Source organism: Phyllostomus hastatus, unplaced genomic scaffold, assembly GCF_019186645.2.
Source record: "Phyllostomus hastatus isolate PE091 unplaced genomic scaffold, TTU_PhHast_1.1 phas_scaffold_501, whole genome shotgun sequence".
NCBI classification, from domain to species: domain Eukaryota; kingdom Metazoa; phylum Chordata; class Mammalia; order Chiroptera; family Phyllostomidae; genus Phyllostomus; species Phyllostomus hastatus.
In genome coordinates this window covers 31,781,223-31,806,706 of record NW_025334033.1, presented here as the reverse complement: position 1 = coordinate 31,806,706, position 25,484 = coordinate 31,781,223, and the positions used below count along the sequence as shown (strand labels likewise).

The 25,484-nt window shown below is 54.2% G+C and overlaps 1 protein-coding gene across 4 annotated transcripts in view; it reads right to left on the bottom strand.

Moving 5' to 3' along the window:
• Positions 1–725: 725 nt before the first annotated feature.
• CORO2B (coronin 2B) overlaps positions 726–25,484 on the bottom strand; it is a 122,254-nt gene continuing 97,495 nt past the window's right edge. For 2 of the 4 annotated variants that reach the window (XM_045823189.1, XM_045823190.1), the window contains 10 exons: positions 24,612–24,728; positions 12,574–12,723; positions 11,782–11,946; positions 9,718–9,834; positions 9,494–9,598; positions 8,829–8,925; positions 6,969–7,081; positions 6,545–6,635; positions 6,205–6,344; positions 2,965–5,310 (listed from right to left, as the gene is read on the bottom strand). In XM_045823189.1, the coding sequence (XP_045679145.1) occupies positions 5,089–5,310; positions 6,205–6,344; positions 6,545–6,635; positions 6,969–7,081; positions 8,829–8,925; positions 9,494–9,598; positions 9,718–9,834; positions 11,782–11,946; positions 12,574–12,723; positions 24,612–24,728 (1,317 nt within the window). In that variant the 3' untranslated portion in view covers positions 2,965–5,088. Of the gene's footprint in view, positions 2,666–2,964; positions 5,311–6,204; positions 6,345–6,544; positions 6,636–6,968; positions 7,082–8,828; positions 8,926–9,493; positions 9,599–9,717; positions 9,835–11,781; positions 11,947–12,573; positions 12,724–24,611; positions 24,729–25,484 lie in introns of those variants that run through there. The other 2 variants (XM_045823191.1, XM_045823188.1) reach the window with 2 other exon arrangements.

Genomic DNA, 25,484 nt, shown 5'->3' with positions numbered 1-25,484 from the left:
CCGGCGGCCCCTATCCAACAGCCGGTGTCTGTGGTGGGGCCCAGACCTCCCCCAGCACAAACTTGGCCCACAGCACAGAGACTGGCTGGAGACTGGGAGCCTGTGCCTTCTCTGGCTCATAAGATTCACATCCTTGTGTGGCTTCCCCACTATACCAGCTGAGCGACCTTGAGCATGTCACCGCACTGCACCTGACCCCTTTGTTGAAACTGGGAATAATATTAGAACATACACGAAGCTGCTGTGAATGAAGATCAAGAGTCAAGTACATGGAAGAGTGCTTTGTGAACTGTGAAATCATTCCTGTGTAAAACATTGGCGTCCCCCAGATCTTAACACAAGGCTAGATACAGAGCAGATGTCTACTGAGTAACTACAGAACTGTGGTTCCTAACTGAGGCTATTTTGACACCCCAGGGGACCTTGGGTAATGCATGGAGACATTTCTGTTTATCACCACCAGGTAGGAGTTCCTATGGCATCCGATCAATAGAAGCTGGGGGCGATGCTGAACCCTATACAGTGCACATGGCAGCCCCACAGCAAAAAAATGATCTGGCCCCGAACGTCAATAGTGCTGAGGTTCAGAAGCCTTGCTGAGGTGGATGAAAGTGTGAAATTGTATCTGTAGAGACAGATGTGGTCTATTGTCCCAGAAAGGCAAAGGAGCTGTGGCTGGGGAGCTGGCCGTCAAGATACCGTGGTGACCAGGAGCAGGTTTGGTAATTTGAAAACATTTTATTTCAATTCTATCCTTGGGAGGCAGCATAAATAATCACAGAAGACCACAAAGGTCAATGGGGAAGAAAAAAAAGCGCAAGAAGTGTGGGGAGGAGGCAATGAGAGCTAACACTGTCCAGCTGCAGGGGGTGGGGCGAGGCGGGTGCTGCTGTAGCTGGCCAAGAGGGTGCGTGGTTCTTGGGGGGAACCGCAGGGGTCGGCGTCACCAGGAGGGGCTTGCGGAACCCTGGCTCCCGTGGTGGATGTTCGGCACGGGGGCCACGGGAAAGGCAGGCGTGGGGCGTAATGTGTGCAGCAGATCCGAGCGAATGAGGGTAAGGAGGGCACCCATTTGGTTCCCAGGCCAGATCTCCCCCCCAAACTGTGGCGATTCTGTGAAGAACAGTGTTTATGGACACTGTGGGTGGAGGGAAATGGAGAAAAGGAGAGAAAAAAAAAATGTGTAGAAGACCAAATGAAATGTGGCATCTCCAAAGAGTCCTGTGACCTCAGGCCACTCCTTGGTTTCTTCATCTACAGAATGGAACGAGTGCTCCCTACCTCCTGGAGCAGATGAGACTCCGATGAGATCTGATGTACTGAAGGACTGTGTAAACTTTAAAGTGCTATGCCGACTCGAGGGGCTGTGGTCATTCTACAAGTATAAGGCTGAAAGTGGCTGAGATAGTAGTGGCAAGAGACACACACAGAGCATCATTCACTTTGAGAAGCGAGCGGACCCCTGCTGTGCTTTCCCCAGGCCCCCCCCTCAGCCTCAGCTTCCAGGAGGAAGAGGCCTCATCTCAGAGGGAGTCCCCTGGGGGGAAACAGGGCAGGGGGGCCAAGGGGATGGAGGGGCACTGAGTGTGAGGGGCCTCAACTGGGCAGTGTGACACATTGGCACTACTGGTGTTGGGCAGACGGTAGAAGTGGCTTCCAGTTCTCATTCTCCATGCATACTTGGGCACTGGGGAAGCCGCTGGGGGATTGGCATCTGATGCAGTGGGAAGGGCCCTGGTCTGGGGTCTAGACACGCTAGGACCTGGGTCCACTGTTGACCTTTTGGGTGACTTAGCAAGTCACTTCGCCAGTGCAGCTCTCAGTTCTGGCATTTGTAAAATGGGGACACTGTTCCCTACCCTGCCTGCCTCACCAATTAAATGGGGAAGGGGTATTGCAAGAGCTTTGAAGAGACTCATGGGAAGGCAAGGGGTCATTATGGCCTTGGCGAGCAATCCTCTTAATTCCCTGAAGACAAGAGAGAGGGGGCAAGAGACAGAAAGGAGTGGGGCTGCTTGCAACCCTTGTCAGGTGACTCTGGCTTCCAGGGCCGCCAAGGGAGTGGGGGGAGGGGAGGGAGAACAGGTGATGCCTGCCATCCAGCCCTTACAGTGTGGTCCATCAGGGTGCTGTGAGCCCCAGCAGTGGGTGCTAAGAAGTCCTGGCAGCAGCCTCCTTTGCAAGGGAAAGTTCCAGTTCTAAGTCTACGGGGGTCCTGGTTTCCTCCTCTGCTCCCTGGTGTGTGGAGACCACCCCTCAAGGAATCCATAGTCTTTGCCCAGCCAGGAAAGTGACAGGCAGGAAAAGGGCTGCCAGCAGTGGGTCTCCAGGAGAGGCTGGGGCCTTTTATTGGCATGAGGTCAAGAGGTCAAAGATCAGCTTCCAGTTCTTGAGGTGGCAGGTGGGGCTCTCCTCCTCAGGCTCTCCCCCAGCTCCCCTCCTGGCTCTGTCTCTGGGGTCACAGGATAAGGGGAAGGTAAGAGACGAGTAGAAACAACGGAGAGATCGGCTTAGAAAGCAGCCCCACCGAGAGCTAACAGTTCTTGGGGCTGTTGCGTAAGTTCTTCAGTTCCAGCTGTAGCTGCCGAATGCGGATGTCCTTCTGGGCCAGCTCCTCTTTCAACCTCCGAATCTCGTCCTGCTGCCGGAAGAACATTCGGAGGAGCTGGGTGGACAGAGGGAGGGGGTCATGGCGGGGCCGGGAGAAAGGAGGTGAAAAGGTGATTTCCAAAGTGGGTACCCCACCCCCCTCCCCTCCTGAGATCTCCACTGTAGCCTCTGCCCACCTCCCCAAGACCTTCCACCACCCCACCCCGCAGTGTCCCAGATGACTGATGTCACCACAGCTCTCCTGTCCCCAGACTCAGCTCCCGACTCCTACTTTCCCCCCGTGAGGTGGAAAATAGGGACAGACCTGCCCTGGGTCTGATTCGGGATCACTGAGGAAGGGGGCAGTCCACACAGGCCATTTTCCCAAACATCCCAACCTCACCCTTTTAGGGGTTCAAACCTAACACTTTTAGTTACCGTTCTGGGTGGAAACCTTTCTAAAATGTTTGCCTAAGGGGGCTCGGGATACAGAACGGATCTGGCCTTTTTCCTGCTGACTAGGACTACCACAGTTTGCGCCCACGGCTGGCGTGGGCACAGGCAGGCCCTCTCTTAGACGACCCCCTGGATTAAGCCGTCTCTCCGTTTCCTCTGTAGAACAGACGGACAGGTGCCCGCAGAACACTGAGGCCTGGAAGGCATGGCTCCTGGAGGACCCCCGCCCCGACTTGAGTTGAAGGTTACCAACAAGCAGTTGGGTTCATCCTCAAACTCCCTGGTGGGAGTCCCGTTTGTTCTGGTAATTGCATAATGTGATTAAATAGGGTATAAACTGATGAAGCGTGAGTACAAAAAGACAGTTGCTGTTTCTATAAAACTAAGTTGAATGCTTTAGAAAAATCTTGGTAAAGGTGATGCTAAAAATGCTGCCGCTGAATGAGGTGTGTTGACGTTCCACAAAACACTGGGGGGTTTTCTGTCTCTGGGTTGTGTGGGGCGGTTTCACGCGCATCAGAACTTTTACACGTTTGTCAAAACTTAGGGAACTGCACACTACAAAGGATGGATTTTATTGTACATGAATTAAACCTTGGTGACGTTTCTTTTTAAAGAACTGGGGGAAACTTTGAAAAAACTAGGGCTTTGTTTCCAGATTGACTTTTAAGTTCTTGTTCTACGTAACAGAAATGAAACTGGAGGTGAAGTGCGATTTATTTGAGAAAAACACAGCCCAGCCCAGCCCAGCCCAGCTGGGGATGTCCTCAAAGAAACAGTCCTGCTTCGAAATGCATTGAATGAATGAGTGTAATTGTTTTAAATGAACGTGAGTGGTTTAAAGAACGCATACGTCATTTTTATGATTTCTTCTTTTAACTGACTTTTTTTTTTAACCAACAGAACAGCCCTGGTTTTGTCTGAGGGAAGTACGTTATTTGCTCCTACATACTCCTGAGCCCTCCAAATTCTCAAAATTTCTTTGCGTAATTGTTTGACGTTTGTTTAGAAAGGCCTTATTGGGGTGTAATCGACACTCCATAATTTCCCTTATTTTAAGTGTGCAATCCAGTGGTTTTTAGTGAAGCCCCCTAACGGGGGGCTTCCCTAACGGGTCCCCCTTTCTAACGGGCTGCTTCTGACCTGCTGTAAAGACTAACACAGCGGGTAAAACCAGAGTCAGCAGGCCCTGAGCGACTCTCTTCCCTATGAGGACAGTGCACAGGCTTTAGTGTAGGGAGACTGGCATCTGTTCTGTCTGCTCAGAGACTCTTTACAATTTCCCTCCGACTCCTCGGTTCTGATTCATACGGACAGGTCAACAGCTAGGTGGTGTTCTCTTTCACTATCAGTCCGAGCTGCCTGTTGCACACCAGCGCTGGAACTGAGCTCAGGCTCCTGGTATGGCCCACGTGGGCTCGAAAAGCAATTCAGGTACTTCTACCTTTTCAGAGTACGTAAAACAATTTTTATTAGAAAATGCCTAATACATAAAAAGTAGGAAGATTAACACCATACATCTCCAAGTACTCATCAACCAGCTTCAACAAATGACATATGTTACTGCTTTTCCTGCATGACATCTACCTATTCTTGGTATTAGCTCCTGCCCACTTCCCTGCACCCCCCCCCCAGGGGTTATTTTGAAGCAAATCCTATTTATCACATGATTTCAACCAGCCCTAGAAATCTCAACATCCCTCTATAATAGCACATAAACATACAGGATAATAATGACCAGTTTACCTGTCAATTTCCACTTTAAAACCGTGAGGTCCCAGAGGTCAGGAATAGCCTTATTTTTGTGAGTAACAGTGATAACCATGAGTTGTTGTGATAAGAAACCTCTAGATGCCCCCCACCCCACATTATCCCCTGCCCTCATGGTAGACTGGACCTAGCGATTTGCTTCGAATGAATAGTATATGGGAGGAGTAATGAGATGTCTTTTCCAAGGTCAGGTTACAAAAAGACTGGTGTCCCATCTAGGACACCCTCTCTTCCTCACTCCGAGGGAAGCCGGTTGCCATGTTGTGAGTTGCCCTATGGAGAGGTCCACAGGGCAAGGGCCCGAGCTGGGGAGCACCTCTGGCCGACAGCCCATGAGGAACGGAGACCCTCAGTCCAACAACCTGGGAGGAAATGAGTCCTGCCAGCAACCATGTGAGTGAACTTGGAAGCAGTTGAGCCTTCAGATGTGACTGCAGCCTTGGCTGACACTTCACACCCTGGTGAGAGATCTTGAGCCACAGGCACCCATAGACACTATGAGATAATGAATGTTCGTGGGTTTAAGTCATTAGGTTTTAGGGGAATCTGATACAAGGCAATAGACAGCTAATACAGTCAGCTTCTTTGAGTACTTAGCGTGAGCCAGGAAGAGTGTAGACACTTAAAGACAGAGTATCTCTCTCATGCTCCCGGCATTTCATATCCCCGTTTTACCACGAGCAAATGGACTTGGGTCAGGAAACTTGCTCAGGCAGAGCCAGGAAGTGGGAGAGCCAGGACTCAAACGCAGGTGGGTCTACGCAGCTATCTCTGCCTCAGCTGCATCAAGCCAAGTGCCTGGCACACGGTAGGCATTCTGTGAGTCCTGGCTGAGCTGAGCTGTTTGGCACCGGAGACTGAGGGTAGGGTTGGAAAGAGGAGCCTTTGGGGGCAGGGAGAAGGCCCAGCTAAGGCTGCCCCTGAAGGCTCCCACTGCAAATGGCACAAAGACCATTTCCATAAACATCCAGCCTCTTCCACAAAACAGGAAACCGTGAGATCTCATCAGTGCTACAAGGCCAGGAAGGAAGGCAGTGCTGGAATGCACGAGGCTGGCTTTCCTCTATGAAGCAGGAATTTATATCTCCTGCAACACCAAGTGACAGCGACACTCTGGAATGGATGCATGAGGAGACTGTGAATTCATATGTAACTGTGTGGGTTAGTGAATTTGAAGGTTGGAGGAGGGGCATCAATGTCCCTACGATACCCCAGCCTCTCCTTATCGGGGTCAGGGCAATGGAAGCCAACAGCAGGCTACTTAGGGCGTTTGTCACAGAAAGAAAAAGCCCTCAGAATGGAGCTGGCTTGAAGGCCTGCTGCCCATAGTTGAAATGACAAGGTCTTACTCTTCCAGGGCCTGTGGAGGAGAGAACTTCTATTCCTTACCTCGTTTTCTGTCCTGGGTGGGACATTTTCTAATAAATCTATTCCATTGACCACAACGCTCTTCTTTTCTTTGATGGGAGCCTTAAATACCATTTTTGAGGACTTCTTATAGCCTTCTTTCAAAGACATCAGCACGGGATCTAAGGAAGGCAAGGGACGCATTGACAACTGACGCACTGTCAAGTGACGGTCTTTCATTTATCCCACACTTGACAGTTGGCCAAGGGCGAGGCAAAGTCCCAGCAGGAGCATGTGCAGGGGATATGGGGTGGGCCAGACTGGAGGCAAAGCTCACACAGTCTTAGCCTCTTTGGTGAAGCCCTCCCCTAACAGTACTTACCTCGGTTGATGCCTCCCAGCCATTCATCGGGGGTCAGAGCTGGCTCCGTGCCTGGCGTCATGGGGTAAATGTCTTCCTGGTAGGAATCCGACTATGGTGGGGGGAGCAGAAGAGGGAACAGATGGGGGGCTGCTGAGAAAAGCCCTGCTCTCCAGTCAGACTTTTCTCCTTGCTGACCTCCAACCATGCTCCCTGCCCTCCTGCCTTCGAGCCTTTGCACTCACAGCGTCTCCCACTTGGAATTCCCACCCTGAGTTCGTTAGCAGACAGAACTGTCCCCACCTTGGCGTGTCCTCCATTCCCCACCCCGGCCAGTCCACAGGAAAAGGGCTCCTTCTTCTGGGCTCCTCAAGGCTTCCAGTCAGTGGAGAGCAGGCTAGGATTTGATACGGGGCCCTTGGGAGCCCTGTCCAGCCCCACTCACCCTCCGGGGCACGATCATGGAGATGGGCTCGATCAGGCCCTTAAGAGTCACCAGCTTGTAGAAGCGGAACACCTCGCAAGCCGACACATCCAGCCCGTGCTTGGGCATGACCCCTGCGGACAGGCACACGTGGTTCCCTGGGGCCCGGGGGATGCCCCCCTGGTGTCTCTCTTCCGTGATGTCCCCAGCCAGGGGAAAGACCCCGGAGGAGCACTAGCTTTGGAGCAATGACCCATGCAGAGGGCAGGGGGTGGGCTGAGGGCTTCTTGAGTCAGTTCTGTCTCTGCGGGGTAACTACTCAAGCCCTGTGGGCCAGACCTGCCTCACCCAAGTGCATGACTTAGAAGTGGGGCCGTGCAGAACTGGAAGAGGCTGCAGAAATATTGAGATTGAATCCATTCTTTTTATAGATGAGACTCTTAAGGGTCAGAAGGGAAGGGGCTTGCCCAAAGTCAAAGAATATTGTCACCAAAAAGTCACAGAGCCCATCACCTTCTAAAACAAACTGGCTTTTTAAAGCATTGGTGTCCTTGGTCCTCAGAGAGAAAGAGGGAAAAAACCCTTTCCCATGCTCCCCCCACCATCCCGAGGATGAAGTGCAGCTGGACTGCTGTTCTGTCACAGTCCTAGGACTGAGCGCATATGTGCGTGTGTGTGCGCGCGTATTGTCTGTGTCTGTGCTTCAGCCACACGGTCCCTAGTGGCTGCATCTACTGATTGCCTACTGAGGGAGCAGGGCACTGTGGTGTCAGGAACACAAGTTGGGGGGTAGGACAGACCACGGTTCTAATCCTGGCTCTGCCCCTCTTTATGGCTGGGAGTCCTTGGGCAGATGATGACCTCTCTGAGCTTCAGGGGCCTTGACTGGCAAGCGGAGGCACGTAGCAGCCCCTCATGCGATGGTCAGGGGGCTGAGTGTGAAGAAGCTCATGAACTGCTCAGCACAGTGAAAGGCACATAACATGTTCCTTTCTCCATGATGTGAATGTGAGTTAGGGTTCTACCTCCCCTCAGCTGGAATGGAAGACTGCTCTTCCAGATAAGGGGGTCCCAGGAGCTGGGGTCGGGGGAAGTGGTGTAGGTACCAAAGAGGGATCTGGAGCCAGCAGACTGAATAGGAGCTCTGGCTCTGCCACTTAACAGCTACGTGATCTGCCTGGGGTGACTTACTTAGCAACTCTGAACCTTCGAAAGTGTCGGTTCATGGTAATGGCTCAACAGTGGCCACAGGTGAGGAGAATGAGAAATGGGTACCCTTGGTCCGCCCTCTGCCTCCTCTCCTCCCCAGGTCCCGCTGGCCCTGTTTCTGCACATCTCCTGGATTCCTCCTCCTCTCTCATTGTCATGCCATCCCCCTAGCTACCCTCATATCTTGCTTAGAAATTCACAGTGGCCTCCTCCCTGCCCTTTCAAAATCCATGTTCCCAAACCCACTCTCCCTGCAGAAGCCAGAGCAATCTTCAACTAAACTTTCAGATCAAATCACCTTGTCTTCTCTCCTGTTCACCCGCCCACGAGAAAGAAAACCCTCCAATGTGAGAACCATGTTGGGCCTCAGCCTCCCCCTCTGCAAACAAGAATGAGGACACAGTCACACCCCTGTGGGCTGCTGACGGCTGGAGATGGTGAAGGACGCCCAACACCGTGTACGGATGAGCCGGTCAAGTGGGTGCTGACTGGTGGCTGAAGGCCAGCAGGCTGACCTTCACAGGGCCAGTACCTGCAGGTTCTATTCTGCCTTGCCCATGGGCCGAGGCCTTCTGAGTCTGACAGTTTATTGGGGGTGGGGGGTAACCCACGAACCAAATGTCCAGTCTCTTGTTCTACAGTCTGACAGGCACGCGGTGTCTGACTCCTTACCGAGGCCTTTTTGCGGGGCTGGAGAGCGGAACTCCATGAGGTAACTCAGGTAGGGCTTCTCCGTGCTGATCTCATAGTACCGGATGTTTCCATCACCCTGCGGGCACGGGGAGAGACAGGTGAGGAAGAGAGAGGGGGAGGGGAGGACTGAGTAGCCCTGGTCCAGGGGTCTGCTGAAGACAGCTTCTGCTGTGCCTCCAACATGGTCAAAGACCAGGGAGGCCTGACCTTTAGGGCCCTGGTGGGCCTGCCTGCCACAGGGGACTCGCCGTGGGTGATGGTGGTGGCGCTGCTGCTGCTGGTGTGCGTGTAGAATAGGATGCTTTTCTGACAGACAAGGCCATGTCTGTCAGAGATCTCCTGGCAGGTGCCTCAAACTCCATCATTAGTCACAGTCTTCTACAATTCAGGCTCAGATCCTTATTCCAATGTAAAACCCTCTCCAATTCACCTCTGAAGGAATTCTTAGTCATTGACACTTCAGTAAGAATAAGTGTCAGATGTGAGGGTAGGTGTCAATGGAAGAGAGTGAGACCCAGGTTGGATTAGGCAAAGGCCCAAGAGGGTAGGCTGGCCCTTCTTAGGGGAGTAAGGGAGGAGCAGAGGTGCGATGAGGGCAGGGGTCTCCCACAGGCTGCCCCAGGCCCTCCCCCACCCTCCACTACCTTTCCAGCCAGGTACAGCATGTGGGTGTCGGCATCATAGAAGGGGAACAGGAGGCCGGAGAGCCCGTCAATTTCTTCCTCAATCAGAGGCATGGACAGGTCCTCCTGTGGGGAGGGGGCCAGGATCAGCTTATGTCCAGGGAGGACGGCACCTTCCCAAACTCCAGCACAGTCCCCAGAGCTACCACCCTTGTATGCCACCACCCAGCCTCCCTGCTGCTGACCTGGTCCCAGAGGGCAATCTGTCTTGTGTTCCACCTGGAGACCCCTGTCGTGAGAAGCCGCTTCATGTTCCCCAGGAACACCACCCGGTTCACTCTGTGGTTTTTGCAGTTGGCCTCCTGGGGGAACAGAAAGAGTCGGTGAGCCAGGGCCCAGGCACCGGGGTCCTGTAGTGGGCTGAACAGTGGCCCCCAGAAGACACATCCATGTTTTAATCCCTGGAACCTGGGGATGTTTCCATATTTGGAAAAAGAGACTTTGCAGATGTAATGTTAAGAGCCTTGAGATAGGGGGATCCCTGGATTATCCAAGTGGGCCCTAAATGCTGTCACAAGAGCCCTTAGAACAGGCACAAGGAGGTTGCAGACACAGAGAAGGTGACGTGCCTGTGGAGGCAAAGCTTGGAGAGATGTGACCACAAGCCAAGGAAGCCAGCAGCCATCAGGAGCTGGAGGAGGCAGGGAAGGATTCTCCCCTGGTGCCTCGGGAGGGAGTGTGGCCCTGCGGACAGAACTCTGGCCTCCAGAACTGGGAGAGAATCCATTGCTGTTGTGAGCCGCCCAAGTGTGGTAATTTGCTACAGCAGCCCCAGGGAACACTTACGGGGTGGAGGGGCGGTGGGGCCCTGAGACTGGGACGCAGGCCTCTCTGCCTTGTCCCAGAGGGGGCGGGGGCAGGACAGCGGGGAACTAACACTGACCCAGCCCTGGGCAGGGCCTGCAATGCACCAGGTGCCAGGTGCTCTCAGCAGGGTTTCCCTTTTAACCTGCACAGCAATACTGCTGGCAGGAGCCTCGGAGGATGAGGAACCTGAGGCTCAGGAGGACAGGGGCTCACCCTGGTTCGCTGTCTCATGACCCACTTCACCAGGGGCTCCTACAAGGCCGTTCTCTGCCTCCTCTCCTGCCTCCCAACTCATGACACTTCCTTTTCCTGCCGGTACACAACGGTCCTCTGCCAGCATGAGTCAGCATCAGGTAGAAAACAGAGGCTGGTGAGCAGCGCAAAGACCCAGGCTGGTGTCACTTGCTCTGGATTTCAGTCCCAAGTTCTGCCAGAAAGAGTATAACCCAGGAGGAGCCCCACCCTCTCTGGGTTCGTGCCCATGGCTGTGAGGTGGAGGCTGGGTTTTCGGCTCTCTGACACCTTTTTCTGTTCAGCATGGGCTCTTGGGTCCATCTGGCTGGGACTGGATTCTAGCTCCTCCCTGACCGTGACATTCAAATCTCTACCTTTTCCAAGGCTCAGAGTTCCCATGTGCAAAATGGGGAGAGTCAGGGGACCCGCCTCAGGGGACTGTCATGAGCACTAAACAAGGGGCCCATGGCCCACCACATGCCGCGCAGCGAGTTCTGGGTACGTGCCGCCAGTGGTGCTAGTGCCCGGGGAGTTCCTGTTTGCAGAGGTTGTAGCAGATGCCTCTCTGGCCTCACGGCTGCGGACTCCTCCGAGATGCACACAACCAGGTCACCCCCAGTCTTTTCTAGTGTAGTAGGTAAATCACAAATTCAACCCAAATTTTCTGTCCCACTCAGTGACTGGCATGCCTCAGGGGCTCAGGGAATGTTAATTTCCTATTCCCAAATGACATCTCCTCCCTTCTTCACTGTCAAGACTCAGGAGACTAAAAAACCAAAACTGAGTTAAGTTCACCATCTACCTCCCCACTTAGAGCTGTCCCTGGGGCTGGCAGCCTCAGCCATTTCCACCAGGCTTGTCCCACACTGGTGGCCGGGCAGTGAGTCCAAATCCCTTCCTCCTGTGCCCATGATGAGGCTCACCGTCAATACCCAAGGGTTCATGTGCTGAAGGGTGTCGCCAGCTCAGCCCCCAGAGCAGGCCAGAAGGATCCCATCTGGGGAGCGGGTGCAGTGGACAAGAAAGGGTTCTAAAACCCCTCCCCACCGAGAACAGGGCAGGGTTTCCGTGAGCCGAGAAGGGCCCAGAACCGGATGGTCAGCAGAGGTGCTGGCCAGATGCATGGGAGAGGGGAGCTGGCTCGGCCTTTCCCTGGTCCTGGCTGAAAGCTGAGCCCCTTCCTTTCCCCTCAAAAAATGGGGCTTCACCTGCAGAACACGGCCAGAGCGTGGCTCAATCACACGCAGCTTCTTGTCCTTGCACGTGGTGGTGAGTAGGCTGCCGTCGGTGTTGAAGGACATGCAGAGGATCACGTCCGAGTGGCAGTCGATCATCTTCACAGGCTCACCCACGTCCAGGTTCCAGATGAGGACCTGGGACAGCAGATGAGCAGGAGTCAGGGTCAGCTCTGCTGCTGCTATCACAGGGTGCCTGTCCCCGCTCCACACCCAACAGGCCTGGGGGAGATGCCCGTGCAGGGTCGGGGTGTGCTGGGATGAAGGATGCTGTCGTTGAGTTCTGTATGAACAGCCGACGTGTCCCCGTCACACAGATCCACCACTACCCTCAGGCAGACCCCATCTCCAGCCTGGGCTCAAGTTTCTGCAACTAGCAAGAAGGGTAAATGTTCCCTGCCAAGTTCCAGAGGCTGGCACACCTCTTTTGAGGGCCTGCCTGGGGGTGGGGGCTGGGGCTCCATTCTCTTCCCTCCAGCAGCTCCAGTTGCTCCCTTTTCTCCCACCAGGAGAGTGTGGGCACGGAGTGGCATTCATTTCCAGTCCATCAGCACCAGAAAAGGCAGTACAGATGCCTCCAGCCTCTGTGGACCCCAGGAATGATGGGGTGCACAGGAGATGCACAGTTGTGTGTAGTGAATGAAGAAATGAACAGATGAGACAAGACTGGTTAACATGCTCAGGAAAGTAACAGTGCTTCTTACAGGCCCCCAAAGGCGCCCTTCTCTCTCCTCCCGCATGCCCTCCGCCTGCCGGGCTGCCTACCTTATAGTCATAGCCGGCACTGAACAGGATGTTGTTGGTGGTGGGGTGCCACTCCACCAGCCCCACGCGCCGGCTGTGCCCATGCAGCTCCAGGAGAGCCTCCGTCATGTTCCGCTTCAGCCCGCCCTCGGGGATCTCCCAGATGCGCACCTGCAGGGGAAAGGAGGGTCCAAGCCGCGTGGGCAGGGCAGAGGGAGGCCCCGATGGCCTCTCCCTCTGACATCAGGCTTTCTGAGACCTGCTTGGTGAGGCGCCCCATGGCCAGGGCGGGGGACAGAGCTGAACGAAGCCTGCACAGAGGTTCAAGGGTGTGATTCGAGAGGGAAGAGGCCACCTCCTCTCTTCCTTTGGGAGGGTTTTCTCCGAGAACTCTCTGCAGACCTCAGCAACTATTATCACCGGCGTGTTCTGGTTATGGACTAGCCAGGCCCAGAGACCCACACGTGGATAGCTCTGAGCCAGTGTTGAATTAAAAAGCCTGTCTCTGCTTCTCTTCCCACACCCTTCTGAGAGATCTGCCTTCAGCCCCAGCTCCTCTGATTGTACCATGTGGCCTCGTCCCCCACTCTGTCTCCAACCCAGGGTGGACACCTGAGCAGCGGGGAACCCTTCTGGGAGGCTGGAAGTCCAGAGTCTCCCCTGAGGTAGGATGAACCGAGGGGCAAAGATCCTGATTAGGTGTTGGAGCCTGAGCCGAAGAGACAGGCAGAGCCTGCAGGCAGCTGCTATTTCTAGGCTCCCGGGTGCTGATAGAGAAGCAGAAAAAGATGATCTGCAGAGAGGGGGAGGGGACTCACAGAGAAGCAGAGAAAAGAGACCACGCCCCCAAGGATTTACAGCTGCCCTGGGGGGCTTGTTTTTCAAGCCAAGCAGGGTGTGCAGAGTTTCAACTGTTTCATCTATAGGTGGGGGGAGGGGGTGGGGGGGATCTTTGCCTGGCCTTGCCTACTGGCAGAATAAAAGAGATAACGGCTTGTAAAAGTTGGTAAACTGTCAAATTCTCTGCAGTACTAAGGATTACAATTCTTGTTCTCATTGTTGTATCAGCATCATTAATGCTGTTTATTACGATCTGACTGGTGAAGAGAAAGAACTCTTGTGACTAGAACTTAGGACACTTTAAAAACAAACCTTTTGAAAATCTGAGCTCCACTCTTGCTAGTAAGGGGAAAAACAGGGAAAACAGCTCTGAGGTACCACTTAAATCTTCTTAAACAGCCAACTGAAAAACAAAGCCAGCGTTGGCGGCTTCCACCGTAGTGTTGGCAGGGTCATAAATCAGAGTCATCCTCTGGAAGCCATTTGGCCACCTTCAGTAGGAACCGTAAAGATATTTGTGTGATATTCTTTGACTTAGTGATTTCACTCTTAAAATCCAATATAAGCAAAAATCTCTATGTATGGTAGCATCATCAATACAAGACATTTAGAAACACTCTAAATGACCAACCTGAGGGGGACTGTTTAATATGTCACATCAGTGTGGGGTATTAGCTGCTCGATTACAATTCTGAAGGCTCTGAATAAACAGCATGTAACGGAAAGCCAGTTCCAGGCAGTCTCAAGAACAGGGGAGTGAAGCTAGGAACTGGGGGTGCTCCGAAGGGAACTCCCTTGGCAGGCTGCCCTCCTCGGCGCTTTCCCCTCCGACTACAGAAATATTCCCCACTCGCGTGCCCCCTGAAGACCCGGCTCTGCGCGTGCAGGTGTGGGAGCCATCAGGGAGACAAAGGCAGGGCCATTCGATGACTGGGGCCACCCTTAGGTGTACTGTTCTCCGTTTCAAAAACACACTTGAGAAAAAGTTAATAACTGGAGGACAGTTGAGTGTTTCCCCATCCTCTCTGTCATCCCCTCAGTTACTCCAGCTCTCCAGCAAAGCCCGGCACTCCCAAAGAGCCCTGCATGGTGGCAGGCCTGGGGGAGGGAGGTGACACAAACAGTTGGCACTGTGTGAGCACCTTCTGGGATGAAATCCGATCTGGGAGTGGTGGGAGGATGGAGCGGGCCCCAGGTGACGACTCAGTAGTTACCGAGAAGACACATTACTCTTGTCCCCAAATGTACCAGAGGAAGGTGACCCTTGAAGAGAGGAGACTAATGTTTGTGTTAGACACACACACATGCACACACACACCACAGAGCATATGCATAACATACCACACACACACACTTCTTACTTTTTTACCCAAAGGAATGTTATTATTATACAAGTACTTCTACAACTTGCTACATGTACTTCTCATGTAACAGCAGATGGGGGGCATCTTTCCACACCACTACATATGATCTACCTTTATCTTTTTAAGTGGCCAGAGGGACGTTTGTCGGATGGTTGTGCCACGGTGGATTTAGTCAACCCCTAACGATGAACACCTGGCTTTCGCCCACTTTTCCACGGTCACCATCCAGTCTCTGACGACAGCCCTGGATTACCAGCCTGTGCATGGGTGTGAGCATTTCTGTAGGACACATGCTTAGAAGTGTTTCATTATAGTTACTGTAAAACTGGTTACCCCAAAACTGTTCCCGTTTTCTCCAACACACTCTGCTTCTTTACTTATGCCTCTAAAATTGTATTGTCAAAACTGGATTTTGCCCATTGGATCAAAAGTGCCACCTCACTGTTGTTTGGATTTGCATTTCTTTGATTCTTAGAAACGCAAGTCTTTTTCACCTGGTCTATCGGCCACCGTTGTTTGCAGTCGGGAAGCTTGAGAAGCTTTCAGACTCCAGGGGAGGAGACTCGGAGGGGAGAATGATGGCCCGTGTGGAGGCATGTGGGAGGAAGGGTCCTGCCTGTGGACACCTCACACTGCCTCTCCAGGACGGCGGACGTGGACACAAGGTCAGCCAGCGCGTAAGTGCTGACTGAGGCAGGAGAGTGGCCTCTGGTCTTTGAGGGAGATCTATGAAAGAGAGTTGAGCCTCTTTACTTCCACACCCCCCTCTTATGAGCCAGGCCCTGGCCGGCCAACAGGATGGGTGCTGAGCTCGCCCGGTGCCTGCCCTTGAGCAGCGTACAGCAAGGCTGATGCACTAGAGCATCCACCAGGGTGCAGAGTGGGAGGAACCTTGAATCCAGTCTTGCAGGTGATGGGTGGGAGGGTTGGGTAGAAGCAGGGTTAAAGAAGGGGATGTCAACGCAGGTTTGAAAAGACAGGTTGGCTCTGGCCCGGTAGCTCGGTTGGAGTGTCGTCCCCACACGTTAAGGCTGTGGGTTCAATCCCCAGTCAAGGCACATACAAGAATCAACCAATGAATGCATAAATAAGTGGAAAATAAAAATCGATGTTTCTCCCCCTCTCTCAAATCAATTACAAAAAACAGGTTGGGCTGTGGGGAACGGTGGGGAGACAGGAAAACGATCCGTGTGTGTAGGTTCGGGCACAGTGCTGGGGAGACTGCAGGTTGGCCAGCCTGGCTGGTGTGTGGCAGGCTGGCAGCTGGCAAAGGAGGCCAGAGGCCGAGTGTGGCACACCTGGTCGCTGAGGCTCAAAAGAGTCCTGCTTGGGTGGAATCTCAGGAAATTTCCTTTCCCAGAACAGCCTAGTTCCTGAGTAGCCAGCTAACCAGCTAACAGAGAGGGGAAGCTGTGAAGCGAGGGTCACCCAGGCTCTAATCTCATTGACTAGTTGGATGACCTTGGACGAGCCAGTTAACCTCTCTGAGGCTCACGCTCCTTGTCTAGAGGATGAATTGAGATGTGTGCACCTTTTAAAGGTACATGAGTTGGAGTAAACTGGGCTCAGAGGCCTTGCGAGTCTGAGCCTTGGTTTGGGTGACAGCTCCGCCTAGAAACCGAATGGCTTAGCCAAGAGGGCGGGGAGGGCAGGTGGAGCCCACACCCAGGCTCAGCCCCAGACCGGGTCCACATCCTGTGGCATAAAGGGCTCCAAGGGAGACGCCACCTGCTGTTTTCACCAATAACTGCTGGAGTAGCGTCCCAGGCTGGGCTGGGGGACCCTGATGAAAAATGTCCCAGGGGGGAAAGAGGTGCCTTACCTTATCCCCATATGGTATCAGCCACTCCCCCCACCCAGGGCCAAGTTTTCCATGCACACATTGAGTATGTGGGAGTTGATCTTCCAAACTGTTCTGCTGTTGACGTCATTGAATGTATCTCTGGGGGAAGAGACTAACTCTGTTTGATCCACCACTACAGCAAAGAGTTCGTGTCACATGCTCTAGTTGCTAAGAGGAGGAGCTGAAGTTCACAGTGGATCTAATAGCTGGAAAAGGAATTCCAATCCCTTAGTATTCAAGGGATTTGCTGGAGGAAAAGAATGGATGGGTGTGGGAGGAACATGGTGGGTCTGCCCAGAAGTTGCTCTGGGAGCTTACTTCAATTGAACAGGAAAGCCAACAGGGTCTGCCAAACCGGATTTCTGAAAGGAATGGGAGGGGAACGTGGCAGAAGCATTCTCTCTAGCAAGCCAGCTGTGCCTGGGACCGTCCCCTTCCTAGGTCCCTGGGTCAGAGCCCTGTTTATCTCAGTTACAGTCATCCAACAAAATATGCTCAGTCCTTCCCTGTGTCACACACTTTAGGCACCAGGGTGTGGTTCTTGGTTTCAAGTAGCTCACAGACTTGTGAGGGAGACTACAAACACGTGCAGACAAGGCTAAGGCACGGCAGCTGATAAGAACTGTTAACAGAGCTGCAAAACCAGTGTCTCTGTGCACAGGGGAGGGAGAAGCTGGCTGGCAGAGAGAGCTTTGTGGTCTGACAAGTTCCACTGAAATGCAGGCTCTGAGCCCTGGCTGGTGTGGCTCAGTGGATTGAGCACAGACCTGCGAACCAAAGGGTCGCTCGTTTGATTCCCAGTCAGGGCACAGGCCTGGGTTGTAGGCCAGGTCCCCGGTAGGGGGCATGCGAGAGGCAACCACACATTGATGTTTCTCTCTTTCTCCCTGACTTCCCTCTGTCTAAAAATAAATAAATAATATCTAAAAAAATCACTGAAATTAACATAATTCATATTAAAAAAAGAAATCCAGGCTCTGAACTTCCTGGCTGTGAGACTCCAGCCAAGTCACTTTGCCTCTGTCAGCCCCAGCCTTCTCATCTGTGAGAACAATTACACCTCGCATTATAGTTGCTGTGAAGACTAAGTGAAGATAAAATATGTGTCCTACCAAGTAGATTACTAAGCACTTAATAGTACTTTGCTTAATATTAAAAATCATATAAGAGTTTTACATAGGTCAAATTTTAGATGCAATTTATATTTTTCATGCGCACTTTGCCAAACCCTGTGTAGTAGTCAATGTATACAGTACAAAGTTGGTCTCCATTCTACATAATGCAGCACACACGTTCCCTGTTTAAAATAACGATGTGATTATGAAGGTGTCTGGTCGGGCCTCTCTCTGCTTTTGACAAATTGAGGGCCAGGGCTGCCGAGGAGGAGGGCCTCTGACGACACCGCTCCCGCGGGCAAGAACGTGCGGTGTCCGGGGCCTGCTTGTCGCACAGCTACCGCACACAGTCAGCACTTACTGCTCGGGTCTGTGGTACAGCAGCCCAGAGAAGGAGCTCAGGTGCACCCTGGTCCTGTGCAGCTGGGAGAAGATATAGATACTCAGTACTCCAACTCCTTAGTACTTACATATTAAAAGCACTCTATTTGGAGCAGTGTGGGGAGAAACAGGAAAGTATACGACATGGGTCCTGCCCTCTGGAAGCATCTGATGTGGCTACACTACATGGCACAGACACCGGCCCTAGGATTTGCAGCCCACCCCTCTGCGGATACAACGCCTGGGTCCGTGGTCATGGCAACTCTCATGTCTTCTGCAATGAGAAGAGAAAACTGTGAGGGTCTTGCTCAGAGCCAGGAGGTTCCTGGGACTCTCACCTCCACTCATTTCTTGTCGATTACTCTGTTTACTACTAGAAGCTGAGTTGATCATCACTCATCTAAACAAGAGGGAGAATCTCAAAGTCTGCCTTCATGTTGGTATCTTCTGACCTCCTGTTTCCCAAAGTGAGAAACAAGTCACTTCAAATCCAGGGGGGTGCGAGAGGCCACCTGAGGGCCCAGGGGGAGGCACGGCAGAGTGTCTGCTGCTGACAGTCTCATGCGGTGGCTGCCGCAGGTTTAAATGAAATGGTAAATGTGGAGCCAGGCACATGGAGGATCTGTGCTACCTATTATTGTTATTATTGCTACTATTATTGTTATCTTCATTATTACTTTCATTAATGGTTACTCTTACTTACACAGATAAGGAAATGAGGCACAGAGAGGTCAGGAAACATGCCCTGGGCTGCACAGCCAGGAAGGGAGGAACTGAGGTTCCAACACAGGCTTGGAATCAGGCACATGACCCTGTTCCTCTCTCCTGCATCCCTGCCCTTGCCCGATCCCCTCCTTCTCCCCTGGCTGGAATCTGACAACCTGGGTAGGGCATGGTCTGTCCTTCTGCTCATCTATTCTAGGAAGAAGGCACAGCTCCCTGGCCCCAAGTATCTAGAAGTGACCCTTCCTGGGGAGCAGACAACCAGCGAGGCTTCCCACTGGATGGTTGACTCATGGGTGGGGTCTTTTAATTACCGTCCTTTCTCCAGGGTAAGGAACCGTGAGTGCCTGATGCGTAATAGGCACCCGAGACACACTTGCTGCATGCATGAATCACTGGAAAAACCTGAGAAAGCCCAGAGGTCATCAGCGGGTGCAGCAATGAGTCACCCTGACCTGGGGTGAGTGGGCTGGCCCCTGGCCTTTCCTGCAGTTGGTGGTGGACGACGGGATAGAGGAGAAATCACGCTGATTTGGAAGAGGGGCCTGGTGCGGGGGTGAATTTCTTTCCTGGGTTTTGAGCTCAGCATCCAGCTTAGTCCTTTTGGAAAACTAGTGAAGTGAGGCCTATCTGGGGGCTCAGTGAGCAGAGTGAGATGTAGTAGAAAGAGTGTGTACTGGGTGTCTGACTTCCAGCCCTCTGGTCACCCCTCACTGGGCAAGTTAGTTAAACTCTTTGGTCCCCACCAAGCCTAAGGCTAAGAAAGTAGCAGTTAATGTTTATGGAGTTCTTAGTAGCCACAAAACATCTTTATATTCATGTGGTTCTCATGATTGAGAACCAATATGGTTCCCAATTTACGGCAGGGCAACTGGTACCCGGGAAGGTAAAGGAACAGGCCCAAGGTCACGCATCTGGAGGCTGGCAGAACCATGGCTTGAGCCCAGGCCTGTGGCCTCCAGGGCCTGGCTACTTGACACAGGAGCCACACTGCCAGTGTCTCCGTGGCTGTGCAGTGGATCGGTGAGGCCTCTTGGGGCTACTGTCCTTCCATCTCTAAGAAGAGTGTGTTACTCCCTCCCAGCTCCAAGAGGTATTGATTCTCAAGTGCGTAGGAGGGCACGGTGGTTGGTGTCTTCTGGCTGCTTCTGGCAGAGCCCCATCCCACCCCTAGCCCATCGTCTCTGAGGAGGGTGGGGTGAGGTGGGGTGGCTGAGGGCAGCCGCCGGATGGAGGAGCAAAGGGATAGAAGGCGAAGGAAAGATATTGAGCTCGGCCCACCAGGGAGCGGGCCTGCCTCCCTCTCCCTCCTCCTCCACTCTCCCGAGACCACCCCTTCCTCTCCTTCAGAAGTCAGAAAATTCTCCCTTCTTCCCCCCCTTAAGGAGGGGAAGGGTCTAGTCAAGGAACAAGTATAAAGGACCCATGGTCAAGGACAACAGGGTGGGGATTGACCATGGGAGGGGGGTGGGCTGGGCAGGGGAGAGCAATGGGGGAAAATTGGGACAGCTGTAATAGAACAACAATAAAATAAAATAATAAGGAAGGAAGGAAGGAAGGAAGGAAGGGAGGGAGGGAGGAAGGGAGGAAGGAAGGAAGGGAGGGAGGAAGGGAGGAAGGGAGGGAGGAAGGAAGGAAGGAACCTCTCCCTCTGTGGCTGCAGGAGGAGAAGTGCTGAGAGCAGGAGGCTTGGAAACCCATAGCGCCCTTCCCTGCCGCCTGTCAGCCGCCCTCCGGAGCTGAGAGCTGCGGCAGAAGCTATAAAAAGCACAGCCCTTCAACAATAGGTGACATCACCCAGCAGCAGAAAGAACTGGATTCTGCCAGATGCCAGAGAGTTACGGCCCCCACCCCTCCCTCCTGACAGGAGCCCTTGGGAACGGGCCTGGGGTGTGTGTTCCACTGGGTCCAGAAGGCGTGGGTTAGACTCCTAGGGATCTTCCCAGAGTCTGGAGGAGGGGGTCGTGGGGGAGGGGCACTGATCCTCAGGGACAGGCGGGATGGATTTCACTAGAGATTTTGAAAGGATGGCGGATATGGGAAAGGCACTGGTAGGCGGAGAAGACTTGCTAGATCCCTTCAGTGTCCTCTGAATGTTTTGAGACAAGTAGAGCATGATGCGGGGGTGGGGGGGTAGGGGGAGGGGGCAGTGGGGGAGAGTGGGTGCACAGGCACATGACACGGGCCAGACCCGCTGTGAGCAGCTTCTCTGGGCCTCCTCGGGCCGCTTCTCTCCCCGGTCACAGTGTGTGCCACAGTGCCTGGCACACAGTAGGTTTGCTGACGGACCTCTTAACCCTGGTTCTAGATGTCATTTCTGATGTGTAGTAAGTTGACCATTTGGGCTGGTGTGGGTCAAGGGAGGGTTTCTCAGAGGCCTGCCCTTGAGGCACTTGCCCCGGCAGACTGACCAGGCTCCTCCTCCAACCCAAGAGCCGCAGGCCGCACTGCCTGTGCCTCGCACCCTCCCAGGACCTGGTCCAGGCGCCCCGCGTGGGCTTTGCACAGAGAGAATGCCAGGTTAAGTATTGAGCGTTGGAGGGATCTGAGCCCTCCATGGTGATGCTGAGCCTCAGTTTCCTCACGTGTAAAGCTGCAGCTGTTGGTGAGCTGCTCAGCAAGCAGGCTGGGAGTCAGGAGCCCTGGGTTTATAGCCCTGCCTGGGTCACAGACTCCCTGTGTGACCTGGGGCAAGGTGCTGCCCCTGGGGCCTCAGTGTGTTTTTCTCCAGGAGGGGCTGGGCTCCAGCCTCAGGGGCCTATTGGCTCCTGGCCCAGATCCTTGGCCCTGAGGTTGGGGAGGGACAGAAGCCTGTGGGACAAAGGAGCTGATTCTGGGGCAGCTGGGCTGGCCACCAGAGCAAGAGCTTAGCTCCTCTCTGGCCTGGAGACTTAATCTCCTCTCTGGATCAGAGCTGGGGTCAGGCCCTCCCTCCCTGTGCCCCCAAACCCGGTGTCTTTTCTCTTCACCCTCTCCCCTGGGGGCCTCCCCTTCCCTCTGTGGAGCCACATTCCAGCACTTGTCCAGCTGGCTTGGGTCCCCCTCCTCCACAAAGCCAGTCCTGACCCTTCAGCCCCACTAATTCCCCGCCCCTGCTCCCTGCCCCCTCACCGCCTCCCAGAGCACGCAGTGACTCCCACACACAGCACGGCCGGTGTCCCGGCTTATGCTCGCAGGCATGAGACGCCTGGGCCTCGCTTCAAAGTGCAGCTGTGCTCCCTGGCATCCCGGGCCTTCTCCCTCTGCTCCCAGCCCCCCTTCGTGTCCCTGTCCCACCCACTCCCTCCCTGGCCACCTGCCCAGCGCTCCAGCCACACCAGATACCTCCACTTTCCACACACACACTCTTCTGTGGTCCGAATGTTCATGTTGCCCCCAAACTCAAATGTTAAAATCCTAACCCCAAAAGGTGATGGAAGCAAGAAGCGAGGCCTTTGCAGGGTGACTAGGTCACGAGGGTGGGGCCCTCCCGAGTGGGATTCGAGCCTTATGAAAGAGACTCTAGAGAGCTCCGCAGCCCCGTCCACAGTGTGAGGACACAGGAAGCACCTGACCACGCTGGCACCCCGACCTCTGACTTCCCAGCCTCCGGAACCGGGAGCAATACGTATCTGCTGTCCCTAGGCCAGCCAGTCTGTCGCATGCAGTCACACTGGCCCAGGCCGACCAAGGCACACTCCCTCCAGGCCTGTGCCTTTGCCCTCTCCCGAGGCATCCTTCCACCCTTCCCCGGCCATCCAAGTCCTGCTTCCCCAGGGTCCACCTCTCTCTCCCCCACTCTGTCCTGCCTGCACCTTTGTCAAAATTAATTGTCCTCTCCTGCCTGGGCAGGGCGGCCCTGTCTGACCTCCAGTGGCTGCAGCGGCTTCATTCTGCACAACCCCCCACCCCCCCCACCCCCCCCACCCCCCCCACTGGCGGAGTTTCCAGGGCAGGGCTGAGACCAGCACAGACTTCCTTTCGTCCTCATAGCAACTGACAGAGGGATGTGCCATTGTTATCACTAATACAAAGAGGAGCAGAACTGAGGCTCAGGGAGGGCAACCAGAGTGCCCTCGGTCACCCAGCTGGTGAATGGTGAAGCTGAGATTCAATCCCAGGTCCGTCGGATTTCAAGGCCAAGCTCGCTCTGAGGCCCAGCATCCAGGAGCATGGTGGGCAAGCTATGGGAGGGAGCGCTCGGCTCGTGTGGCCAGGGCTGGGGCTTGTGCTCTTCTTGAACACATGGCACAGATGTCTGGTTCCTTAGCTGGGGTCCTGGAGCAGGTGGTACCTGATTCTCAGGTGAAGTAATGTGCTGAGCGAGAACAGGGCAGGGCCATCGGCACCAGTGACCCCCGCCACCCTCGCCCTGACTCAGGCAGAAGTTCTCACCTGAGGTGGAGCCAGGATGGCCGGTGACCCGGAGAGCCCTGGCCCAGCCTGTTCCTCCCCATAGCAAGCCGGACCCTGCTCTCCTCTTTCCCAGCTGCCCCCCGCCCCAGAGAGACAGGAGCCACCCAGAGGGGCCTGAGGCTTTCCACAGGACTCTGGATTCACGCCATGCTGAGACTTCGCAGAGCAGGAGGGGTTGGGGACCACAAGCCCTCCTCAGCTTCCTAGTGTGTGACCTGCCCCCAACCCTCAGTTTGGGGGTGGCAGTGCCTGGCTCACAGGGTGGCCGTGGGGGCTAGCTGTGTGTCAGTGTCCAGCTCAGACCGGGTGGAGGAGCCCGGGACAAGGCAGCCCCGAGCTTCAGGGGATTTGCTCCCTGATGGATGGTGGGAGTCACTGAACACCTTGGCAGCCCCAACGGGGCTGCTGCAGTTGCTGGCACCCCTTGGCCTCCCTGTGCCTGGAAGAGGAGAATGGGCGGCATCGCCAGCTACCCTCTCTCCCAGTGAGCCCGGCCTCACCCGCACTCACCACTGACCTCTCCAGCCCCCACCAGCTCCAGCTGCCTCCTTCCCCGCCCAGGAAGCAACCAGCGACCTCCTTCTTCCTGGGCTTCCAGACCCATCCTGGGCTCCATCGCCTCGTGTCCGTCCTCTGGCCTGCCTGTGCTCTGACCCCAGGTCACTGTCCCCATTCAGTTGAACAAAGTAACTGAACCTAATGGCCCACATCACCACCAATTCTTGATCCTCTGCTCACGTGGGCCCTGTTCTCGCTGCTGCCACTCTCAGGGATCCTTTTGGGTTGACGCAGGGCTTTGACCTTCCGGAGCTGGTCAAGCCCATTCCAGCCTCTCAGCCCCCTCCCCACTACTCCCCTGTAATAGGCACTGTGCCAGTTGGGCTCCCCACCCCAACTTTATTAGCCAGTGGAGACTATGTATAGTCTCTCTCTTTGGGTAACCGATTAGCTGGGCTGTATTCATTCACTCACTTATCTCTCCTTTCACCCTCATCCAATCATCCTTCCTGCTCCAGGGGACGAAGCCAGACGGTGCATTTGCCCTGCCCAGCCCACAAAAGCAGGGCTCTTTTCCACGCACGGCTCCTCCGTTTCCTTCCCTGTCCCCTTCCTCCTCATCCATATTTTCCCTCTGGCCCTTCTCCTCTTCAAACCACACGTACGTGCTGAATCACATATTCAATCTTTGTGTTCTGATTTCCCACCTATAAAAGAACACCTCCAAACAAAAGCACTCTAATGGCACAAGAGCTGTCAATCAGTCCTTTTCCTAACTCCCCATCCTGGGTCAGATGAAGGGCAAAGAAGGGAGGGGGGCAGTGTTTACAGAGGAAGGCCTCGCAGAAGCAGGGAGGCATCCCAGCGGCCCACCCTCCTCGGGACACCCCTCCTGCTCACCGATGTGTCCTCTGAGCACGAGGCAATGATGTTGTCAATGAAGGGGTTCCACTTGATGTCCAGCACGTTCCCTTGGTGACCGCAGACCTTGGGGTAGTTGGGTTCAATCCTGCCTGTCTGCCGGGAAGAGAGAGAGAAGGGCATGAGTTTGATGGCCCTGGGCTGGCCCCGAAAGGAGAGCCTTTATTCTGAGCGTCTAAAATGTCCCGTTGGTCTCTGAGTTCCTGCATCCGGCTGGGCCAAGACGCTCTGTGTGCTCCCCAGCACTGTATGGCGATGGGGGCGGGGTGGGGGGCACACTGCTGGTCCACATGACACCTTCATGAAAACTGGCAAAAGGGGCCTCTTCTTCAAGTGAAAACGTTTGAAGTTAAGATGTTGCTGTCCGTCTGAATGACCAAAGGCGGCTGCCCTGGCAGAGCGTGCACCCAGACATGGGGTGTACACACTCTCCCCATTCCCACACTCCCTGCTGCACCCAGCAGAGGTGCTGCACCAGGCCTGGATCAGGAGGAGACCCTTCCTGCGGCTCCAGGAGTCTGTGCAGAGGCCCAAGCCTCAGCGTCCACCTGAACACTGTCATATATGTAAATTATTCTGCCTGCAATGCGAACGGTGCTGCCCCCAGATATGGCAGGCTTGTTCAGTGTACACCTCCAACACCTGCACACAGGGCCCGGTGTACACCTCCAACACCTGTGCACAGGGCCCAGTGGTTAAAATCATAGTCTTGGAGTCGCACAGCCTGAGTTTGAATCACAGCTCTGCCACCTTTCAGCTATATGGACTGGGGAAAGTCAATGAATTTCTCTTAGCCTTGCTTTCTTCATTTCTGAAATGTGGATAGCAATACCTACCTCTTAGCATTGTTGT